Source organism: Tetrao urogallus (assembly GCF_951394365.1).
Source record: "Tetrao urogallus genome assembly, chromosome: 3".
In the NCBI taxonomy this organism is placed as follows: domain Eukaryota; kingdom Metazoa; phylum Chordata; class Aves; order Galliformes; family Phasianidae; genus Tetrao; species Tetrao urogallus.
Genome location: NC_136815.1, coordinates 45006917 through 45024686, shown reverse-complemented (window position 1 = coordinate 45024686; position 17770 = coordinate 45006917). Strand labels below are relative to the sequence as shown.

General features: G+C 40.7%; 1 protein-coding gene across 1 annotated transcript in view; it reads right to left on the bottom strand.

Annotated features, from left to right (window-relative positions):
* Positions 1-7731, bottom strand: part of OSBPL1A (oxysterol binding protein like 1A) — a gene marked incomplete at both ends in the record, with an annotated part of 65602 nt that extends 57871 nt beyond the window's left edge. The window contains 5 exon segments of the mRNA XM_079533725.1: positions 1002-1087; positions 2166-2277; positions 3421-3495; positions 4816-4896; positions 7609-7731. Coding sequence (XP_079389851.1) covers positions 1002-1087; positions 2166-2277; positions 3421-3495; positions 4816-4896; positions 7609-7731 — 477 coding nt within the window.
* Positions 7732-17770: the final 10039 nt, after the last annotated feature.

The window sequence follows — 17770 nt, the reverse complement described above, 5'->3', positions numbered from 1 at the left end:
TACTACAGGCAGCCTGTTGAAAATGCATTAAAACTGTTTGTTTAAGTCTAACTAAGTGGAAACTGGAGATTAGAGTAACTATGTAACTGATACAAAAAAAAGTCAGGAAGAGACAGCTTGCAGAAGTACAACCCCTTTAACAATGAAGTCTTAAATACCTGAGTTCCTAAGCACATGTAGGCTTTCACTCTTTCAGAATCTCACATTTGTGTACTTTCCATAGAAGTAAATACAACATTCAGACTGCTCTGATGTATTACCTTTTAAGACTAAGGAAGCCAATCAGGTGAAAAGTATTTCACACTACACATCTTACTTCCAGGAGAATGTTAGTACTCTCAAAAATAACATGATTTCAAGCACTGAAACAATTAAAATCCAATTTGATATGGTTCCCAGCAGCCCTGTAACCAACTGCTCTTCAAACAGGAGTTGAACTAGATGCTTTGCAGAGGCACTTTCCAACCTCAATTCTGTAATTCTTCTCCTCTAACCATGAAAATCTCATAGTACCATCAGTTTAAATTACTATGAGCACACAGTAAAGTACAGAAAAAGTTTAAGTGTTTCTCATCATGGAATTGTATTATGCAGATGACTGTTAAAAACCAGAGACTTCAGCTGTGATGGACAGTACTGACAAAGGCCTACTTCCAAGACTGAAAACAGAGGTCATACGATAGTGAAAACATAAACTTGTAAAAATGACATTAAGGTAACCACAATAACAAGCTCGTGTCAGGAGATCCAGAACTATTACATTGGAATTTTTAACTACATGAAGACTACTTAGGAAACTAACATCAAAGATTTTGAAGGTTGCAAAACAATGGTTTTCAACAAAAAGGCCTCAACATCTTACCTACACAATACAGAGCAGAGCACTCACTCTCTGAGGTCACAGCACTTCAAAATGTAAGGCCAGATGTCATGTTATTTGTACTCAGCATTACAGCTTCAGCCACTTGACACTGAAGTATTACAAGAACTTGAAATCTTACCAAAGCAGACAGTTTCCCTGCTTCCCCATCTCTTGCTGCTCCTAAGAGCTCTTCTTCCAGCTTCCTTTCTTGTGTCCTTTCAACTGCTGTTAAAAAAAACATAGGATAAAATGTTATCTATATGAAACACTACAGCTTCAAAGCCTGGAGAAGGAAGAAGGAAGCATTTCTAGTATTATTTATTTGGGATAGATAAAAGAGGGATATTGACTCAGAAAAGCCAGAGTCAGCAAAAATCTGATGTAAAAAACTGTGATAGTTGAAAAGATGTGCAAGTGCATATACACATACTTTCATTATTTTTATACACTTACAGCCCATCTACACCCTCTAGTAAAACAGAAAGCAGGAAAACTACATGTCAGCCCCATCAGATCTTCCTTGTGTTCCTCTCAGTTTCTCTTCTCTCATTACTCAGAAATTCTATGCTCCTCTAACAATCCAGCAGATCACTACTGGAAAGGACTGTTAACTGTTCATTTGAATGGCAAATTACAAGAGATCACCTTTTACCTACACAGTCTATTGCACAGGACACAGCACTTCAACAGTATTTAGGAGCAGTTCATAGTAATACCGGGAGGCAGCAGATCTTGGAATCTTCAAAACTATACGTGCAAGTGCCTGTGCAAGTATTTGGACATTATCTCCCTTGCTTTCAAATCCTGAAAGATGGTAGAAGAAATGTGGGGAAAGCTGTTTTGTTTCCCTTCCATTCTTCATTTGGGGTAACTTTCAAGACTGCAACAGCAAGCTCTAAACTTGATCTAATGCCAGGTCACCTTTGTTAAGGAGCAAAATTCTGAATGGTTTGCAATCTTGTTGACAAAGCCACTTAGTATTCTTGACTTCAGTTTTTCCTTTTCCAGAGTGCTACAGCTTTGACTGCTATATACCTATTCAGAGCTGTAGCAAGGATTCAACAGAACTGAAATATTTACTTGAATAATACTATCAGGATTTATAATACTTTACTCTCCAAATCATTTGCAGAAGTACCATAACAAATAATCCATCTGAACTTCAGGGAAAAACCCGAAGTTATTTCTTTCTAATGACAAAATGTGAAGAGAAAATTCAACTAAACTTCTGTAACTTGTCAGAAAAGAACAGCTTTTAGAAGGTACAACTTGTTGAAAGAAGTCTATAACCTATTAAAGTTACCTTCCAACATATTCCTTATGTCTTTATCATGAGTAACTTCTTTTGCTGTTTCTCCACTCCCATTAACAATAGAAGTATCAGCATTATACTGCAAGAGTAACATCACCACCTCCTGGAAAGGAATTTGAAAAAACACTGCTTATCTATTCCAGTTACGGTGAGGCCAGAATCCAGCTTTTGACATCCTGCAAGAAGAGCTGCAAAACTGTCCATCATCACTTACAAAAACAGGAAGGAATGTTTTAGAGAGACTGAGGAGAGGAATTAACTGTGACTTTCACTTCCACATTAGTCAGGCTGAGGAAGCTAACGGGAGTATGGCTGAACAGACTGACTGTTATTCAAAAACATGCCTGGGTAGCCAGGATAAATGCTGTATTTGACAGAAAAAAACAGTACCACCGGCTCTCGAGAAATCTTGTGACCAAACACTCACCCTTTCAGTAGCACCAAAAGATTATGCACAGAAGTACTGCCAGACTGGAAATGATGGCAGGAAGCAGGGAACAGATCAAACTAGTCTCATACCACAGTCCTCTAAGAAGTTCTCTAGTTCTAGTTTTCTACAAAGAAACTACATTTACAGACACCAAGTGCACCAATGTGTCCTAATTTACATTTTCACTCCTTCAAAATATTAAAATACTGGGTATCTCTCTATGCAGATATGCATTTAGTTAAGAGGAACAATCCCTACTCTTCTTAATGCGTCAGGCATACCAGGCACAAACACAGATTAACCTGTTGTACTTCAGCAGTACATGAGAGATTTTTCTATACTGTTTTCCACACAGTAATTAGCACCTGCAGCTACAGCTAGTGCAATGCTTAAATGCTTCCTCTGGTGCACACAGCAAAAGCAGAGCACAGGCACCAGTTTAACCACACAGCTGACGCACAGCGCATAGAAAACAAATACAAGTACTTCTTTCTCTGTCTGCCAGCAACAGTCACCAACAGCAAACTAAAAGAGATATGACAAATTATACCACAAAAACAACAACAAACCCAAATCAACACAGACCAGTCTTTTTCTGCCTTCAGGAAAAGAAGACATTTGTGCTATGTTTTTGTTTCGGACAGTTATAGTAGCTATGCAATGTACCTTGTTCTTTTGAGCACACTGTACCGAAACAGATGACAGCAAGTCATTTTTAGAAACACACTCCAAAACAACATTTTGAAACAAATCTTACTAGCAGGATTTCCTTTAATAAACCTATGGGTGAAGCTTCAAAAAGGCAACATGCTTTACCTTACGTCCTGTGAAAGCTGCACGATGGAGTGGAGTGTCTCCCATGTCATTCAGCACATTCACAACTGCACCAGCCTAAACAGCAAAAGCAAAAGATGTCTAAGTATCCCTCAAACAGGAACTGCACAGCTATTCTCACTGATTAAAAGGGGTGGGGAAAGACAGGACACCAATACAGGTCTCGTGGCAAATGAGATCAGAACTCTAATAGAACCATGCTGGAAACAAAGTATGTATGCAAGAGTCACAGCCAGAATTCTGTATAATGCTTCAAAAAGGAAAAGCTTCCTGTGCTTATATTCCCCCAGCCAGCTCTCTCACTTTTGAGAAGATGGTAAACAGAAAATAAGCATAACAAATGAGTTTAATAATCTATAGGCATTTTTTGGTGTTTCTTGCTTTTTTGTGTTGTTTTAAAACTCACTGAAAGTACTGGAATAGTAATGGAAAACACACATACATATATTATTATAGGTGTATACATGCAGTAGCATCTGCCTCCTGGTTCTGCCAGATTAACAAATGGCAGTGTTTCTAGGCACCTATTGTGGCTCTTTCACCTGAAAACTCACGTCAGCATTAAGATGGTACCTATCTAAAAAGAAAATAAAGAAAACACCATACTCAGCCAAAAATATCTCAAAACAAAGTGCAGACATGACTATGAAGAAAAAAATGGGTCAGTTTTACCACAAATCATAGAATGACTCAGTTTGGAAGGGACCTCAGGGATCATCACGTTCCAACCTCCCTGCCACAAACAGGGCCACCAACCTCCAGATCTTGTACTACACCATGCTGCCCAGGACCCCATCCAACCTGGCCTTGAGCACCTCCATGGACAGAGCACCCATTACCCTTCTGGGCAGCCTGTTCCAGCACCTTACCACCATCTCTGTAAAGAGCTTCCTGACATCTAATCTAAACCTTCCCTCCTTTGAGCTTAAAACCATTCTCCCTTGTCCTATCACTGTCTACCCTTGTAAAAAGTTGATTCTCCTCCTGTTTGTAATCCTCTTTTAAATACTGGAAGGCAAGATTAACAGTTTATCATTTCAAAGACAGAAGAAAGAAAGAGCTGATCTACATTAACATATGCCTAGAGAAAAAAAATGCCTACAAGTAACCCACAGAACTCTGCAAACATTTCTATGCAAAATTTAAATTAGGTAACAGACAGCAGCACTTAAAACATTTTGGCCCTTCCTACAACACAGTAAGTGAAATTGCCTAAATTAAATACTTACATTTTTCAGTAAGATAACTTAGGCCTTTGAAACATTTGTATTATTGCTATGAGATGCTGGCTTACTATATGCAGATATAAATAAATACAAAATGCTTCGAGAATAACAAAGTTTCCTGCCTTTTACACAGAGGTAAACAGAAATATACCTTCAGCAAATCCTCTACCACAACAGCATGTCCAAAGTAGCACGCAAGGTGAAGAGGTGTCCAACCCATATTAGATTTACTTCTTCCTAAGAGACACAAAACAGAATCAGTAAATTAAGTTTTGGTCACATACAGCACAAAGAAAGATTCCGCCATGTGCATGAAGGTTTGCACATGTTCAAGTAACAGAAGAACAAAGAGGCTGGAAGCATCAATCACACAATCTGAACCATTACGTGGCTTGAAAAGTAACCCATTTAAATCCACAAAGTCTTTCTTAAAGACAATTTAAAAGTAAAGTATGTCCTGGAGGATTGGCAGTATGGTCAGGACTATACAATCACTCCTTTAAGAATCGAGATATTAAAGCATTAGAAATTACTACTAAGTTGATGAAGTCCTGTTAATTTCCATTTACAATACTCAACTGTGTTATGAAAAGCTGGATTGTGCTTCGTTTTTACCAAGCAACAGACACACAGCATTTGGAGTGCCACCTAAAAGCTATCAGTCTTTTTGGAAGCAAAATTTAAAATGGAGGCATTAGAAAATGTTTTAAGTTACTGCGATCCTCATGTTTTCCCTTCTCATATGTCCTCAAGTGTTGAAGTTGGGAAGACACACGGCTTAAATTTGCCACAAGGAGATAAGCCACTAGCACAAAGAAAAAACTGCTGTCCTTTGAGGTTCATCATTCTCTTTCTGCTCTCATTTTACAAAATAACATTAGAATGTGGTGCATAGCTGAAATAGTTTTCTATCTTTATAGTTGTTTCCAGCTAATATTTCCATCCTTCATTAACTATTTCTTTCATTATTTGTTTGCCTTTTTTCTCAGATCCTTCCACTGCTCCAGATTTAATCTTCCCCTCATTCCTTCCAGCCTATAGTTGTTCCTGCCCTGCATGACTGATAGACTCAAGTACCACAGAAGATTAACAGTGTGGGGATGACCAACTCTGGGGCTACAAATACTGAATGACACAATAAATGGACATCATTCATCCCTTAGTCTAGTGGAACAGAAAGTTCTTCCAAACACAACAGAAAGGAGTCGCACAATTAGTCCAAGATAGCCCTCAGTTACAGTACTGAGGAGAGAATGCTGCTGCCAAGGAATCCAGTCATTAAAAATTCAGAAACCTGTCTAGATTTGCAGTTCTCATCCAATAATTGCCAGAAGCCCTTGTTCTGCACTCACTCCATGTTTACACTTCTGCTGTATTTAAGGAGAATGAATAACACAGATAGGCCTTTGAAAGAATGACCATTTTGGATGAAACCCTGGCTTGGTGTTGTTTTTATGCAGGGTATCTTCCTTTAATGCTGGTGAGCTGAGAAAACTGGAAATGGGAGTTCACATCATTCAGCTAGATTATCGTCAAGCACATCTTGCTTATCTGCAAGCACTGACTGGCCAGAACCCAGCCACAGCACAACTAATATGCAAAGTCTGAGTTTGTCTTCCCCCTTCCTCCTGTCTGACAACACTGTTGTTAGACTTTGTGTCCTGCATCTAGAGTACAGCTTCAGAACACCAGACAGTTTTTCCAAGATGTTGAAGGTAGGCTTTCACACCCAGGCACAGAAATCTCTCAGACTTGTGTCTTCCAAGGCACGCGCAAAAGAAGTTTACGCTGCCTCCTGCACAGCCACCCACCTGCTCTAGATGTACTTCATTCCTGTTAGCCAAGCATCATTGCATTCGTTCCTGAAGCACTGAAGACAACCCCTATATAGCTTCCTTTTAAATTATGTACTACTCCCTTATGATGAAGTATGAAGGGTCTGGATTTTATACACAACACCTTTTTCTGAGATGGACACATTAACTATTGGAAAAACACAGTCTTGAATGAGTTTTCAAACAAATGGATGAGTAAACTGATGATTAAGAACTAGAGCTAAGAAAGCAACACAGTTTGTTTGGATAACAGCTTTTCCTGCTCTCTAGGGCCAGCTATCCCAACAGTTAAACAATGAAATCCCAGCCTGTGTAAAAAGAGATACACATTCACTTTTTTGAAGCAACCAGAAGCACACTCAGGTAAAGAAACATAAAGCTACTAAATGAATAAAGAAATAGAGCATTCTGCTACTGCTGACAAGCTTGCTAATCTAGACCGTTTGAAATTTTAACACTCAGTAAGCAAACTGCTTAGCTGTAACTGATAGCTACGCACATCCAGAACTTTAATATTGGCCAAAGACTCAGACACAGATAACTGGCAGTTTTACTTTCTTTTCCCAAATGACTTCGTGTACTGCTAACAGCAAAACCTGTATGTTTATCCCAAACATTCTCGTGTCAGCACATGTCAAGAAATGTTGCTGCAGTTACTACACAGGGATGAAACGCAGGCCTGAAAATCCTATCTAGCAGAGCAAATACAGTACCTGATCAGTAGCCTTCATGGAGACTCCATACCTCCCTGAACCACCCCCTGGCACCATGGTCTGTTTTATTTACCATCATAAAGCTTCAAAGTTGGTATAAGCTTGAATATAGGCAGAAAGAGGTACCAATTCTTTTGTCTTGTTGACATATTTCTATCTCCTGTGGATTACTCGGAGAGTTTATGTACATTTTTCTGTACTCTGTTTATATGCTCTTTACCCTACAGTACCCTCTATACCTAAGTACAGCCTTAAGAGTCATGGGGTAAAAACACTTGTATCAATGTTTTACATTACTCTACTGAGTGTTCCAAAGAAAGCAGGGTTATACTATCATAGAGAATTCCTCTATCTGTAGCTTAGCATGAGTTCACAACCATTTGAGGAGGGCTACTAACCTTTACAGTTGATGTCGAAGATTATTTCTCCTTTGCTCATGGTATCCAACAGCTGCTTAACTTCTTCAGCATTTCCATTTCTAGCATCATGGAGAAGCTGCTGTTCTGCTTCGGTACTCATCTCTAATAAAAAAGAATCAATTTTACAATGTCTTATGTGCTATAAGATATTGCTTAGTATTATTTCTCTTTTCTCCATCAAATAGCCTGAGAAAGACTATTTCCTATGTGGAGCACATTTAATGCACAAGCTGTTCTTAATTGTCCAGTTATGCCACTAAGAAGCATTAAAATTCTTCGTATCAGCAGAGCACTTAAGCTTTTCAGAGGGAACGTGGGAGAAGGAGAAATGTACACATTTTAGACCAGATATGTCTTCAGAATTAAGAGCAACTTACTTTAATTGCCAACACTCCAAATACCCATCAGAGACTGAAAGCATCATCTCTTGGAACTCAGAAATTTGACCCCCCAAATTGACTTGAAGGGAAGTCAGATTCTCAGCTTTGTAGATTTCACCTTCTCTTTAGCAGTACAATAAAAGAACTCAAGTTTTCACAGCAGCCTCAGAAGACACTGATGCAGTATGCCATTTGTTGCTCTTAAAAACTGCAGTAAAAGAAAAGTTTGCTCAAATTAAGTGTCTCCAGTTTAGTACCTTCAGCTGACACACAGAGATTACCTGAGCCTGTAGAATCAAAATTCCTATTCAGTTAATGATTGCAAAGAATATGACAAATCTAACATAGTCACCTTTCCCATAGTGGCAGAAGTTTTGATCAGACCCGCATGCTTATGCTCTGCTGTCTTGGAGAGGCAGCTTGACTGCACCACGTGCTCTCAGAGCTAAAACACATGCAGGGAGCTCCTGCACTATGGTTAAATGGGAAAGCACTCAGCAAGAAAAGACCATGAGAACATTGCTTAAGCAATAAAAAGCCTCTAACAGCAACAGATCTTGTTAATATGAGATAGAAAAAGAGAAATCTACAGCAGGACAGATTGCCAAATGGCCAGCAAAGCAGAGAAGAGTCTTCTCTATCTTTTGCTCAATCAGCAAGGAAGGAGGAGGAGGGAATCCGTTTTCAGATGGAGGGATGTGCCGAAGACTAAGCAAGACCATTCTAGCACATTTCAGAATAGACTGGTCTGATCTCCTGCAAACTACTGCAGACACAGCATACAACCACCCCTCCAACGCTGTTTAAACAATACTCTTGTTGGTGCCTGCTTATCAGTCCTGCCAGCAAAAACAGCATTAGTACTTCTAGAAATCCTTCAAGCCCTAAAGCTATCTTCTGCTTTAAGCAGGAGCCTATCCACTTGCCGAGGCAGCACAGCAATTTGCTGTTAGTGGGACAGCATGGTTTTCTCCTGTGAATTGGTTCTGTCAGTGTCCAGTGGAAGATCAAAATCAAACATGTTAATGCATTATCATTTGTATAATGTATTATATAATAATCATATTGTGCACATACAAGCAATGCTTTTTCTGAAGCAATGCTATACCACATCAGTGGGGATACAGAGACAGAGCTCACTGCTCATTTTGCTGGCTCATTTTGCTGGCTCTGGGAAAGAGAAGGGACAGAGGGAGAGAAGCAAAACAAAGCTCATCTTTCATTTCCCCCCTCCTCTTCCAATATCTCTTCAGCAATCTCTCAAATATATTAGATGACAGGGAGTAATGACAGGATTATATTTCTCTCATTTGTCAGCATCCCACGCACACTGCAGGAAGAAAAAGCAATTCACTTCCAACACATTAAGAACCTGCGGCTTCCATTTAGTATCAATGAGAAGGAAGGAAGAAAAGACTGCTTGGGAAGGAAACCAAGAAACCGATCCAAATACACAACTCTTGCATGCAGTAAGGCCAGTTATGTGCATGAGCAGAATGTTAAGCAGCTTAAGATACACAGAAAGCTGAATCACTTGGTAAAACTACTTATGTGATTTCCCCCCACAAATAGGCACCGGATTTAAATTGCTGTGACTTGTTTGTACTCTTACTGCAAATATGGCACAGCAGCTAAGAAAGATCTGTCTGCTTTGCTGTTTCACTACTCAGGCCAAATCTCCAATTTCAAATATGCTTTGTAAGGCTGAAGTATGCAGTCATGCAGAAGAACGACTGTCTGGATATTAGTCATAGTTAGAAGGATCATTCATAGGAAACTGTTCCTACTACTGGGGCTAGAAAGTGAATCTGAGTGCAGCTACTTACTAGATAAGTGATACAGAACCTGAAGTTTTAGCTAGCAAGCTAAATTAAGTGCCTAAATGAAGCTGGCAGCAAAGGGACTCTTTTCAGAACTTAGCATCATCTTCCCAACACTGTTTTAAGCAATATGATTTGCTGCTTAATGGAGATGAGCAACTGCCAGGGGAATTTTGAGCAGCAAGCTGAGAGTACTGAAAGAAATCAATACAGAGGCACTGAAGCTGCATGTGCTTGCAATTTCATTTCTTGTGTCTGCATCCCACTGCAGAAAGGTGCTTATTGGTTGGCCACACAGCCTGCATCAAAACAGCTCCAAAATCATCACCGACTGGCTTCAAAGTAGCGGGATAGATGGCCAGTATCAATGCAAAACTTAAGGGTTTAATTTGGATTTATTACTCATACAATACTACTTACAACTTAATTTATATGCATTGTGCTGCCTGTATGCAAAGCTACCAGCCACTTCAGAGAGCTGACATCTGCTCACACTCAGATGCAGCCATCATTAGCTCATTTCATTCATCAGCAGATACAAGTTACACTGCCTTTCATGGCTTATCTTTATGCCTGGTACTGTTGAAAAGCCTGTGCAACAGTCTCTACAGTCACTGCTACGCTTTAAGAAAATAACACAAGAAGAACATAATATTGAGTGCTTCCTATATAACTGAGATATGACTGTGAGGCACTTGTGTTGAACTCGTTACTATTACTACAAATCGAGCAGGACTTGATTACTAATTTAATCTTATTCTTCAAGAACATGTAAAGAATAACATTTAAGACATAACATCTGTTCTACCTTCCTCTATGAATCCTCTATGCCAGAGCAATGCCCTCCCTTGATTACAGCCTTCACAGAGGGGCTGTTTGTCCCCACCCCACAGGAGCCCAGGCTACCACCCTGCTTAAGATATCTAATCATGAAAAACCGCCTGATGGCTGCTGGTATAGGAAATGCAGTTACTCAACTGCCAGAAGAACCCAAGCAAAAACAATTAAAAAAAAAAAAAACCTACAAGCAGCAAAAAAAGGACCAACTCTGCCCAATTTAAGGCTCTGAGTCAGCAGAGCAACGTAAGAACCTTTCAATTCACAAATCCTCTTCTACCATTATTTTAGTATTTTTCTATCATCATTCTACTTATTCTGTAGGGTGGTGAGGCACAGCTGCTCAGGTGTGGTGCCCCATCCCTGGAGGGCTCAAGGCCAGGTTGGACGGGACTCTGGGCAGCTGAGCTGCTGGTTGGCAGCCCTGCCCACGGCACAGGGTGAGCTTTGAGGGTCCCTTCCAACTGAAGTAATTCTGTGGCTTTCTGATAGCAGGACAAGCAGCATGGCCAACAGCAGGTTCGCCGGCTGCTGTTTCAGGAGATCTCCCTTCAACAGTAAAAACCAGACTCCTGCAGGAAGGTCCTCACACGTGCCAGCAGGCGCACCACAGAGCGATGCTGTAAAGGAGGGAGCAAAAACGCACCAAACCACACCGACAGACAGAACCTGCCCGTGAGCCCACGCCGAGCGTCTCGGCTGCCTTAACCTCCAGCCAGCGGGATGAACACGCTTCCACCACACGGCCTCATGGCGCTCCATGTGCCAGCAGCGCCTTGCCGACAGCCGCTAGCACGGACGCACAACCCGTACCTGTTCCACGCCCTCGCTGAGGCATCGAGCCGAGCGCAGTTCCCAGGCACCTCCTGTGGCCCGCTGCGTGCACCCAGCTGCCTGTCAAAGACCTTCTTTCAGCCAAGAGACCCGAATGGGGTTTATGAGAGGCACGGGACATACGAAGAGCGCTTACACACAACGAGAACTTCAGCAGCCCCCCTACAGCCCTTCACTTACATACAGGGCCAAGCCTTCTGGTGGCCCAGCACCCCCCTGACTGCGGCTGGCTGGCCTGCCTGCCTGCCTGCCCTGAGGCCACCCATGAAAGCGATAACGACGGCAACGACGCAGCTGGAGAGCACCGCGGAAGAAAACGCAGCCGGGCCGCGCGGGCCGACCTGCCGCTGCCGCCCCCCTCAGCGCTCCGCTCCTCGCCGCCGCCGCCCGCCTCAGACGCGCTACATACAAACACACGAACAGATACCCCCAACGTCCCTCACCCCGCGCTGCCATACACACCGGCCTCGCGCGTGACCGGCCCCGCGGCCGCTCCCTCACCACCGCGCAAGGCGGGCGCCGCTCCGCCTCCTGCCCACCGCCGTCCCCTCAGCGCCGGTGGGATCGCTCCGCGGGCCTAGGGCCGGCCAGGCTGGCTGCGAGCCGTGTGAGGGGCTGGGAAAGGGTAGGCGTAGTTCTGCGCCCTCTCGTCGTGTCAGAAACTCGGCAGCGACCGCCCTTCCCAGCGAGGAGGGAGGAGTGCTGCGGCCTCGGGGCTGCTGGAAAACAGGAGGCGAGTGGCTGTGGCTCCTGAGGGAGGCGCGTGGAAAACGACCTCGGAAGAGGTCTTCGAGTGAAAAAGTGAGGAATAAAGGTGGTTTGGGGAATCGCTTTCATCCTGTGTAATCGCCTTGCATATTGTTCGTGCAGGAACTGGCAGGAGAGCAGGGAAGCTCTGTGGTGCTGAGGCGCAGCCCAGCTGTGTCACATGCTGGAAAAGCCGTGGGTGCCGTGAGAAAGTATCTCTAACGGTTAGGATGAAGTTTCTGTTCCAAAAGTGGCAAGTTCGTACCTGAGCAGTTATTGGGAAATAGTTAGGACATAAATAATGAGGCATGCCTTTTTTTTTTTTTTTTTTAAATTCTCTCTGTTTTTTTTTTTGTTTTTTTTTTTTTTTCCACTGCCTGTAACTTTGTGCATCATTGGCACTTTGAGAATGAAGAGCCAAAAGAATGGCAGTTCCACACCTGTGGAGATACTACATCTGTGCTGTGTTTGGATTTATCCTGCTTTTTGTTAGTTCGAATTAGATGACCATAGTTAGGAGACCGGCTTCAGCAATAAGGATGTGATATCTGAGATGCTTCACTGAAGGGTACCATTGTCTTTTTCTCTGGAGCGGCTCTTTAGGTTGCACTCCTTACTTTAGGTTGCAGTCCTTACTTTCAGAACACTGACTGCCCCATGCCCACTTTGCTCTCTTTCGTTGCATGCTCCTTTGCTCTTATCTATCTGAGCTTCTTTCCCTATTGTTTCTTCTTTCTGGCACTGAGCCACCTTTTGCAATGCCATAATTGCCCCGAGCAACATCACAGTTAAACCAAGCCTCCCTTCCTTTTCCTTTTTTTATTGTGATACATACACACACATCAGATGTTTACAAATTTTGTAATATTTGTTGTATTTTTGTACAGCATTTATAGTACCTCTTAGCCAGCTAATTACGGTGTAGCTCAGTCCTGCACTGGGAGTTAGGGCATTGAATTGAAAAACAACAACAATGCAGGGGTTCTTTTGGATCGCAGTAAGAAAGACCTGACTAAAAACGGCTTAATAAAATACAAATGTTTCAATAAGGCAGAGTAAGAGAAGTAAAACAGATAGTAAATCTTATGACGTTCCAGATGCTCTGCATCCCCTGTTCATGCACCATCTGTGGAACGATACTCCTCCTTTGGCTATTTATTATATAACTTTCTGAAAAGGAAACAGCTATTCATAGAGGATACTTGCATGAGAAACTCTTGCTATACTGCCAGATAAAAGCAAGGCCACACTAGTGTTGTAATCACCAATACAAAGCAGGAGCTGCCTGTAGGCTCCTCTTCTGTAGTGAGCTGGTGGAGTTTATCCTGAGGATAAAGGATTTATGCACCACCGCACAGCCTAAGGATGCAGCACAGACCTGTGCTTACTTAGATTAACTGTGCTGTGGATCAGTGACTCTTCCATGTACAATCGTGTCCTGGTCAGCATCACTACACACCCTATGCTTCAAGAAGCATCTATTATTTACAAGAGCTTTGCCTCCTTGAACACCCCAGAGTAATAATCCAGTGAGTTTTGGACTCTGAAGTGTGTAAATGCAAATAACAGTGCTGCTAATATCAAGGGTTCTGTCTGCTGTGAATGTACCTTTTCTATTCCATGTCTTTTTTCAGGCAACCTGCTGAAATTAGTGATGCAGAAAGCATGAAATACTTCCCATGCTAAGGTTGAATGCAGTGGCAAACAGCCTCGCACAGAACTTGCTGAACCATTCTGTCAATTATTTTTGCAGTACTTTACATCATGTCCTGCTCTGGGATGGGGCAATGGGGCAACGTGACTGCAGAATGTGAAGCTGTAATAGCATAACCTTGCCTGAGGAGAAATTGATTTAGACGGGGAGCTTCCACTTTGTGTAGTGCATAATCAACTAGTTGAATTCATTGCTGCAGGCAAACAAATCTTATGACTAGTAGTATAAGAGCTGGAAATTTTCAAATAATACTGCCCTTTATTGTAATTTCTTGGGGAAAAAAAAATATTACTAGCAACTAGACAAACAAGATGCTGATCATATCCCATTTTACAAGGTACTGCTCACAGTTGAGGGAAAGACAAGCATCTCCCTGTGCTCCTTCTGGCACTGCACAGTTGATCTAGGTTGCTGGTAGTTTAACCACTGAAGGCATAACTTTTGGAAAACAATTCATACCTGGAAAGGAAAACAGAATAACTGGGCATTTATATTACTACCCCTCATGAAATTTCACATTCAGCACATGACACTTTTTGTTTTCTTTCTCTTCAGAATAAAGCATACCAGTCAGGTTTGAAGATATTTGATTTGTGGAGATGATTAATGAAGTAAGAAATGACACATGATAGGTTGCTTCTATGTTTTTACACAGCAAAATATTTAATGACTGAATGTTCAATAATTGGCTAACAGTCATTCAACTGAAACTAAAAAATTGTTTCCTAATAGCTTGTACACAGACCTGATATACCTCTTGTGCACTATGCTTGAAGTACAGTGAACGTAGGGCTTGGTTGTTCTTCCAGACCTCTGCGTATTTGCCTGCTAGAAGACAGGCATGGAACAATTAACAACTGTGCTGACACTCTCAGGCATGGTCCCTATGGATCTTCATAGAATCATAGAATCATTTGTGTTGGAAGAGACCTTCAAAGGTCATCTAGTCCAACTCTCCTGTTATGAGAAAGGACATCTATATCTCGATCAGGTTGCTCAGAGTCCCATCCAGACTGACCTTGACTGTGTCCAGGCACGGACAACCACCACATCTCTGGATAACAGTGCCTCAACGTGCTCATGAATAGCTTTTTTCTTATATAGTTTCTTATACAGTCTTCTTCATTTACAAAGGACAGCTTCCAGTGAGAGATTAAAGCAATCTTTCATGTTCTGAACTTTCTGCAACAGGATATCTTATAGGTGCGAGTTGGTTGCTGATATTTACTGAGGGGAAGTAACCCTATAGAGTGGTTAATTTGTAGTTGGTGTGAGCCTGATTAAGTGTTGAAACTGCTCACTTCAGCTCAAAGCAGATCTAAACCAAGTTCAGACAGTTTCTGGAGACATTCTCCAGCAGAAAGAATCATATGGTAGTATGCATTTAACATGCCCTTTTTATGTGAATGCAGATACAGCAGGAGAAAAATGTGAGATTTATTGATTCTTTTTTGCCAGGAGGCTTCTAATAACTAACCAGTAGTTATAACATTGTGGAAAAGCTTTCTTGAGCTCTACACAAGATGGGTGTGCTTCTATAGACAGCATGCAACTGGACGGTGGCTAAAAAAGAAATGTTCTTAACTGAAGCATCACAGAGTTACTTGTACAGATGTACAGATGCTTCTTACAGGTCTTACCAGCCAAGTAGCCTTAGGCCAAGATTTGGGTTTGTTCAATGCAGTCTTTTATTGTGATTTAATCAATTTGGTCTGATTTAATTTCAAAACAATAAATAAGCTGCATGAGGAGAGATGAAGCTTATACCTAATTTTGTCAGTTTAGCCCCCACTCTATCAAAATACATATCTATGCAATTGAAATCAGTTGAACTATTTCATGCTTAAATGTTTACATATCCCTTATTGAGCGATTCTTCATTGTTCTAAATTTTCCTCATTTAAAAGGAAAGAAGTTGCAAATACACAGTGCCGCTTCAACAGTTGCATACAAAATCAAACAGATTAACTGATATTTTGTTCTGGTATTTTAGTAATTTTTTTCTTATCAATTGCGACATTTTACTCCTAATCAGCATTTACTGTGCGCTGTCAAGCTCTATACAGTTATCCTAATATCACTTATGCACCACATTAGTTTATTTTATCAATATAATTTATATAAACTTTGGAAAATGAACTTAAAAAATATCCGACTGTTAAAGATAATGTACAAGAAATTAATCTCAAATGAGCAGAAGTTACATGCATAGAAAAAATGACAATGTTCAGTTAGTTCCATTTCATTTATAGTAACCCAAACACGTAGCTATTTACCTCCCCCCTCTGGACAGATTTGGTAGTAGAAAGTAAACAGCACATTAAAAAATGTTTTGGAATTTTTGTTATTTTTTCCTTTCAGAACTGTTGATTGCTTTTCAATACATTGAATTTAGATAACATCCTTCTTAATTAATATTTTTGTGTAAATATTGCTTCCTTATCTACATGAGCATTAGTTACATTTGGTTTAAGTCTTTTTTTCCCTAGGATTAGATTCTGGTTTCAGAATGACATCAGTAATGATCCAGTGTGTTTTCTTGTCCTGACAGGAAAGAACAAGGAATCTGCATTCCCTTTAGTAATCTGGGCCAATTCCTGATCTTCAGGGTCTTCCTTAGCTTAAGTGATTTGATTTGAGCTTTAAGTGTATTTGTTTGCCATCCCAAAGGCAGTTCTATGGACCAAAGGTTACATTTGGTAACCATTTTAAGTATCAGAGTTCATGCATCGCTGTGAACAACATCAATAGGAGAGACACTCCTCACTATTAAGAACTGTGAGGTTCATCAGTCTGAAAGTTAAGGATATGTATTTCATAACCTTCTTTAATAGAACATTTATTTGAGACAAAGAAATTAATCAGCTGTTAAACATCCATGGGCAGCATATCAATTCAGCTGCTCTGCTACTGAGTATCTATAAACATGGAGATTTGTTAACCATGTTTGTCTCTTGTGTTACATCAACACTTCTCACAATTATAACTGACAATGAAAAGAAATGATAGGGCTCTCAGAAATCCACCAGAGATGTCCACAGTCCATACAGTTTTCATTATTTATTCTTTGTGTCCTCTTATCTGATACAGTTTCTTCCTGGTCTGGTGCTAGATTGCTGATTTCTTTCATATCAATATTTCTATAAGGACAACAGAAAAAATACTGTCAGTGATAACCTTTGTTTTTTTAATAACAACTACTGTGAATACTTACAAAAATCCATTTGTACAGCTAAGTCAAAAGCAGCCAGTTATAAAATGCCAGCACTTTGTAGATGTTTATATCAGAAAATTAAAAAAAAAGTTCTGTAATATCACATTTCTCTCTTTAAATTTGTAAGACTATTTAGTATGAGGATAAATGCAGCATTATCTTTTCTAGATCCTGGTAACTTAAAGTTTTCTACTATGTTTTTATCAGAAGAAGATAACTTAAGAAAACCTACCTTTCTGTGTAGCTATCCATCTGTCTATCTATCTAAATGGAGTATGTGACTTTACTTGCCTGATAAAAAGTGCATTTTTGCCATGTTCTGACTGGGTGCACTCTTTTTATAATTGCTTAAAACAATTAAATACCCTTTGCCTGTGACAATGAAGACAAATGCAGAATCTTGCTAAGCTTGGAAAATATCCCTTTCCAGTTGTCAAATATGGGACAACCATTAGTATTTATAATCTCACAACTGAAAATTTACCTATTAGTCCAGGTACTCAAACAACACCAGGATAGAGTTCTGCTTTTTTTTAATTACTACACATGGATTAACTAAGAAAAATGATTTTTTTTTCCCCCCAAACTTGTGT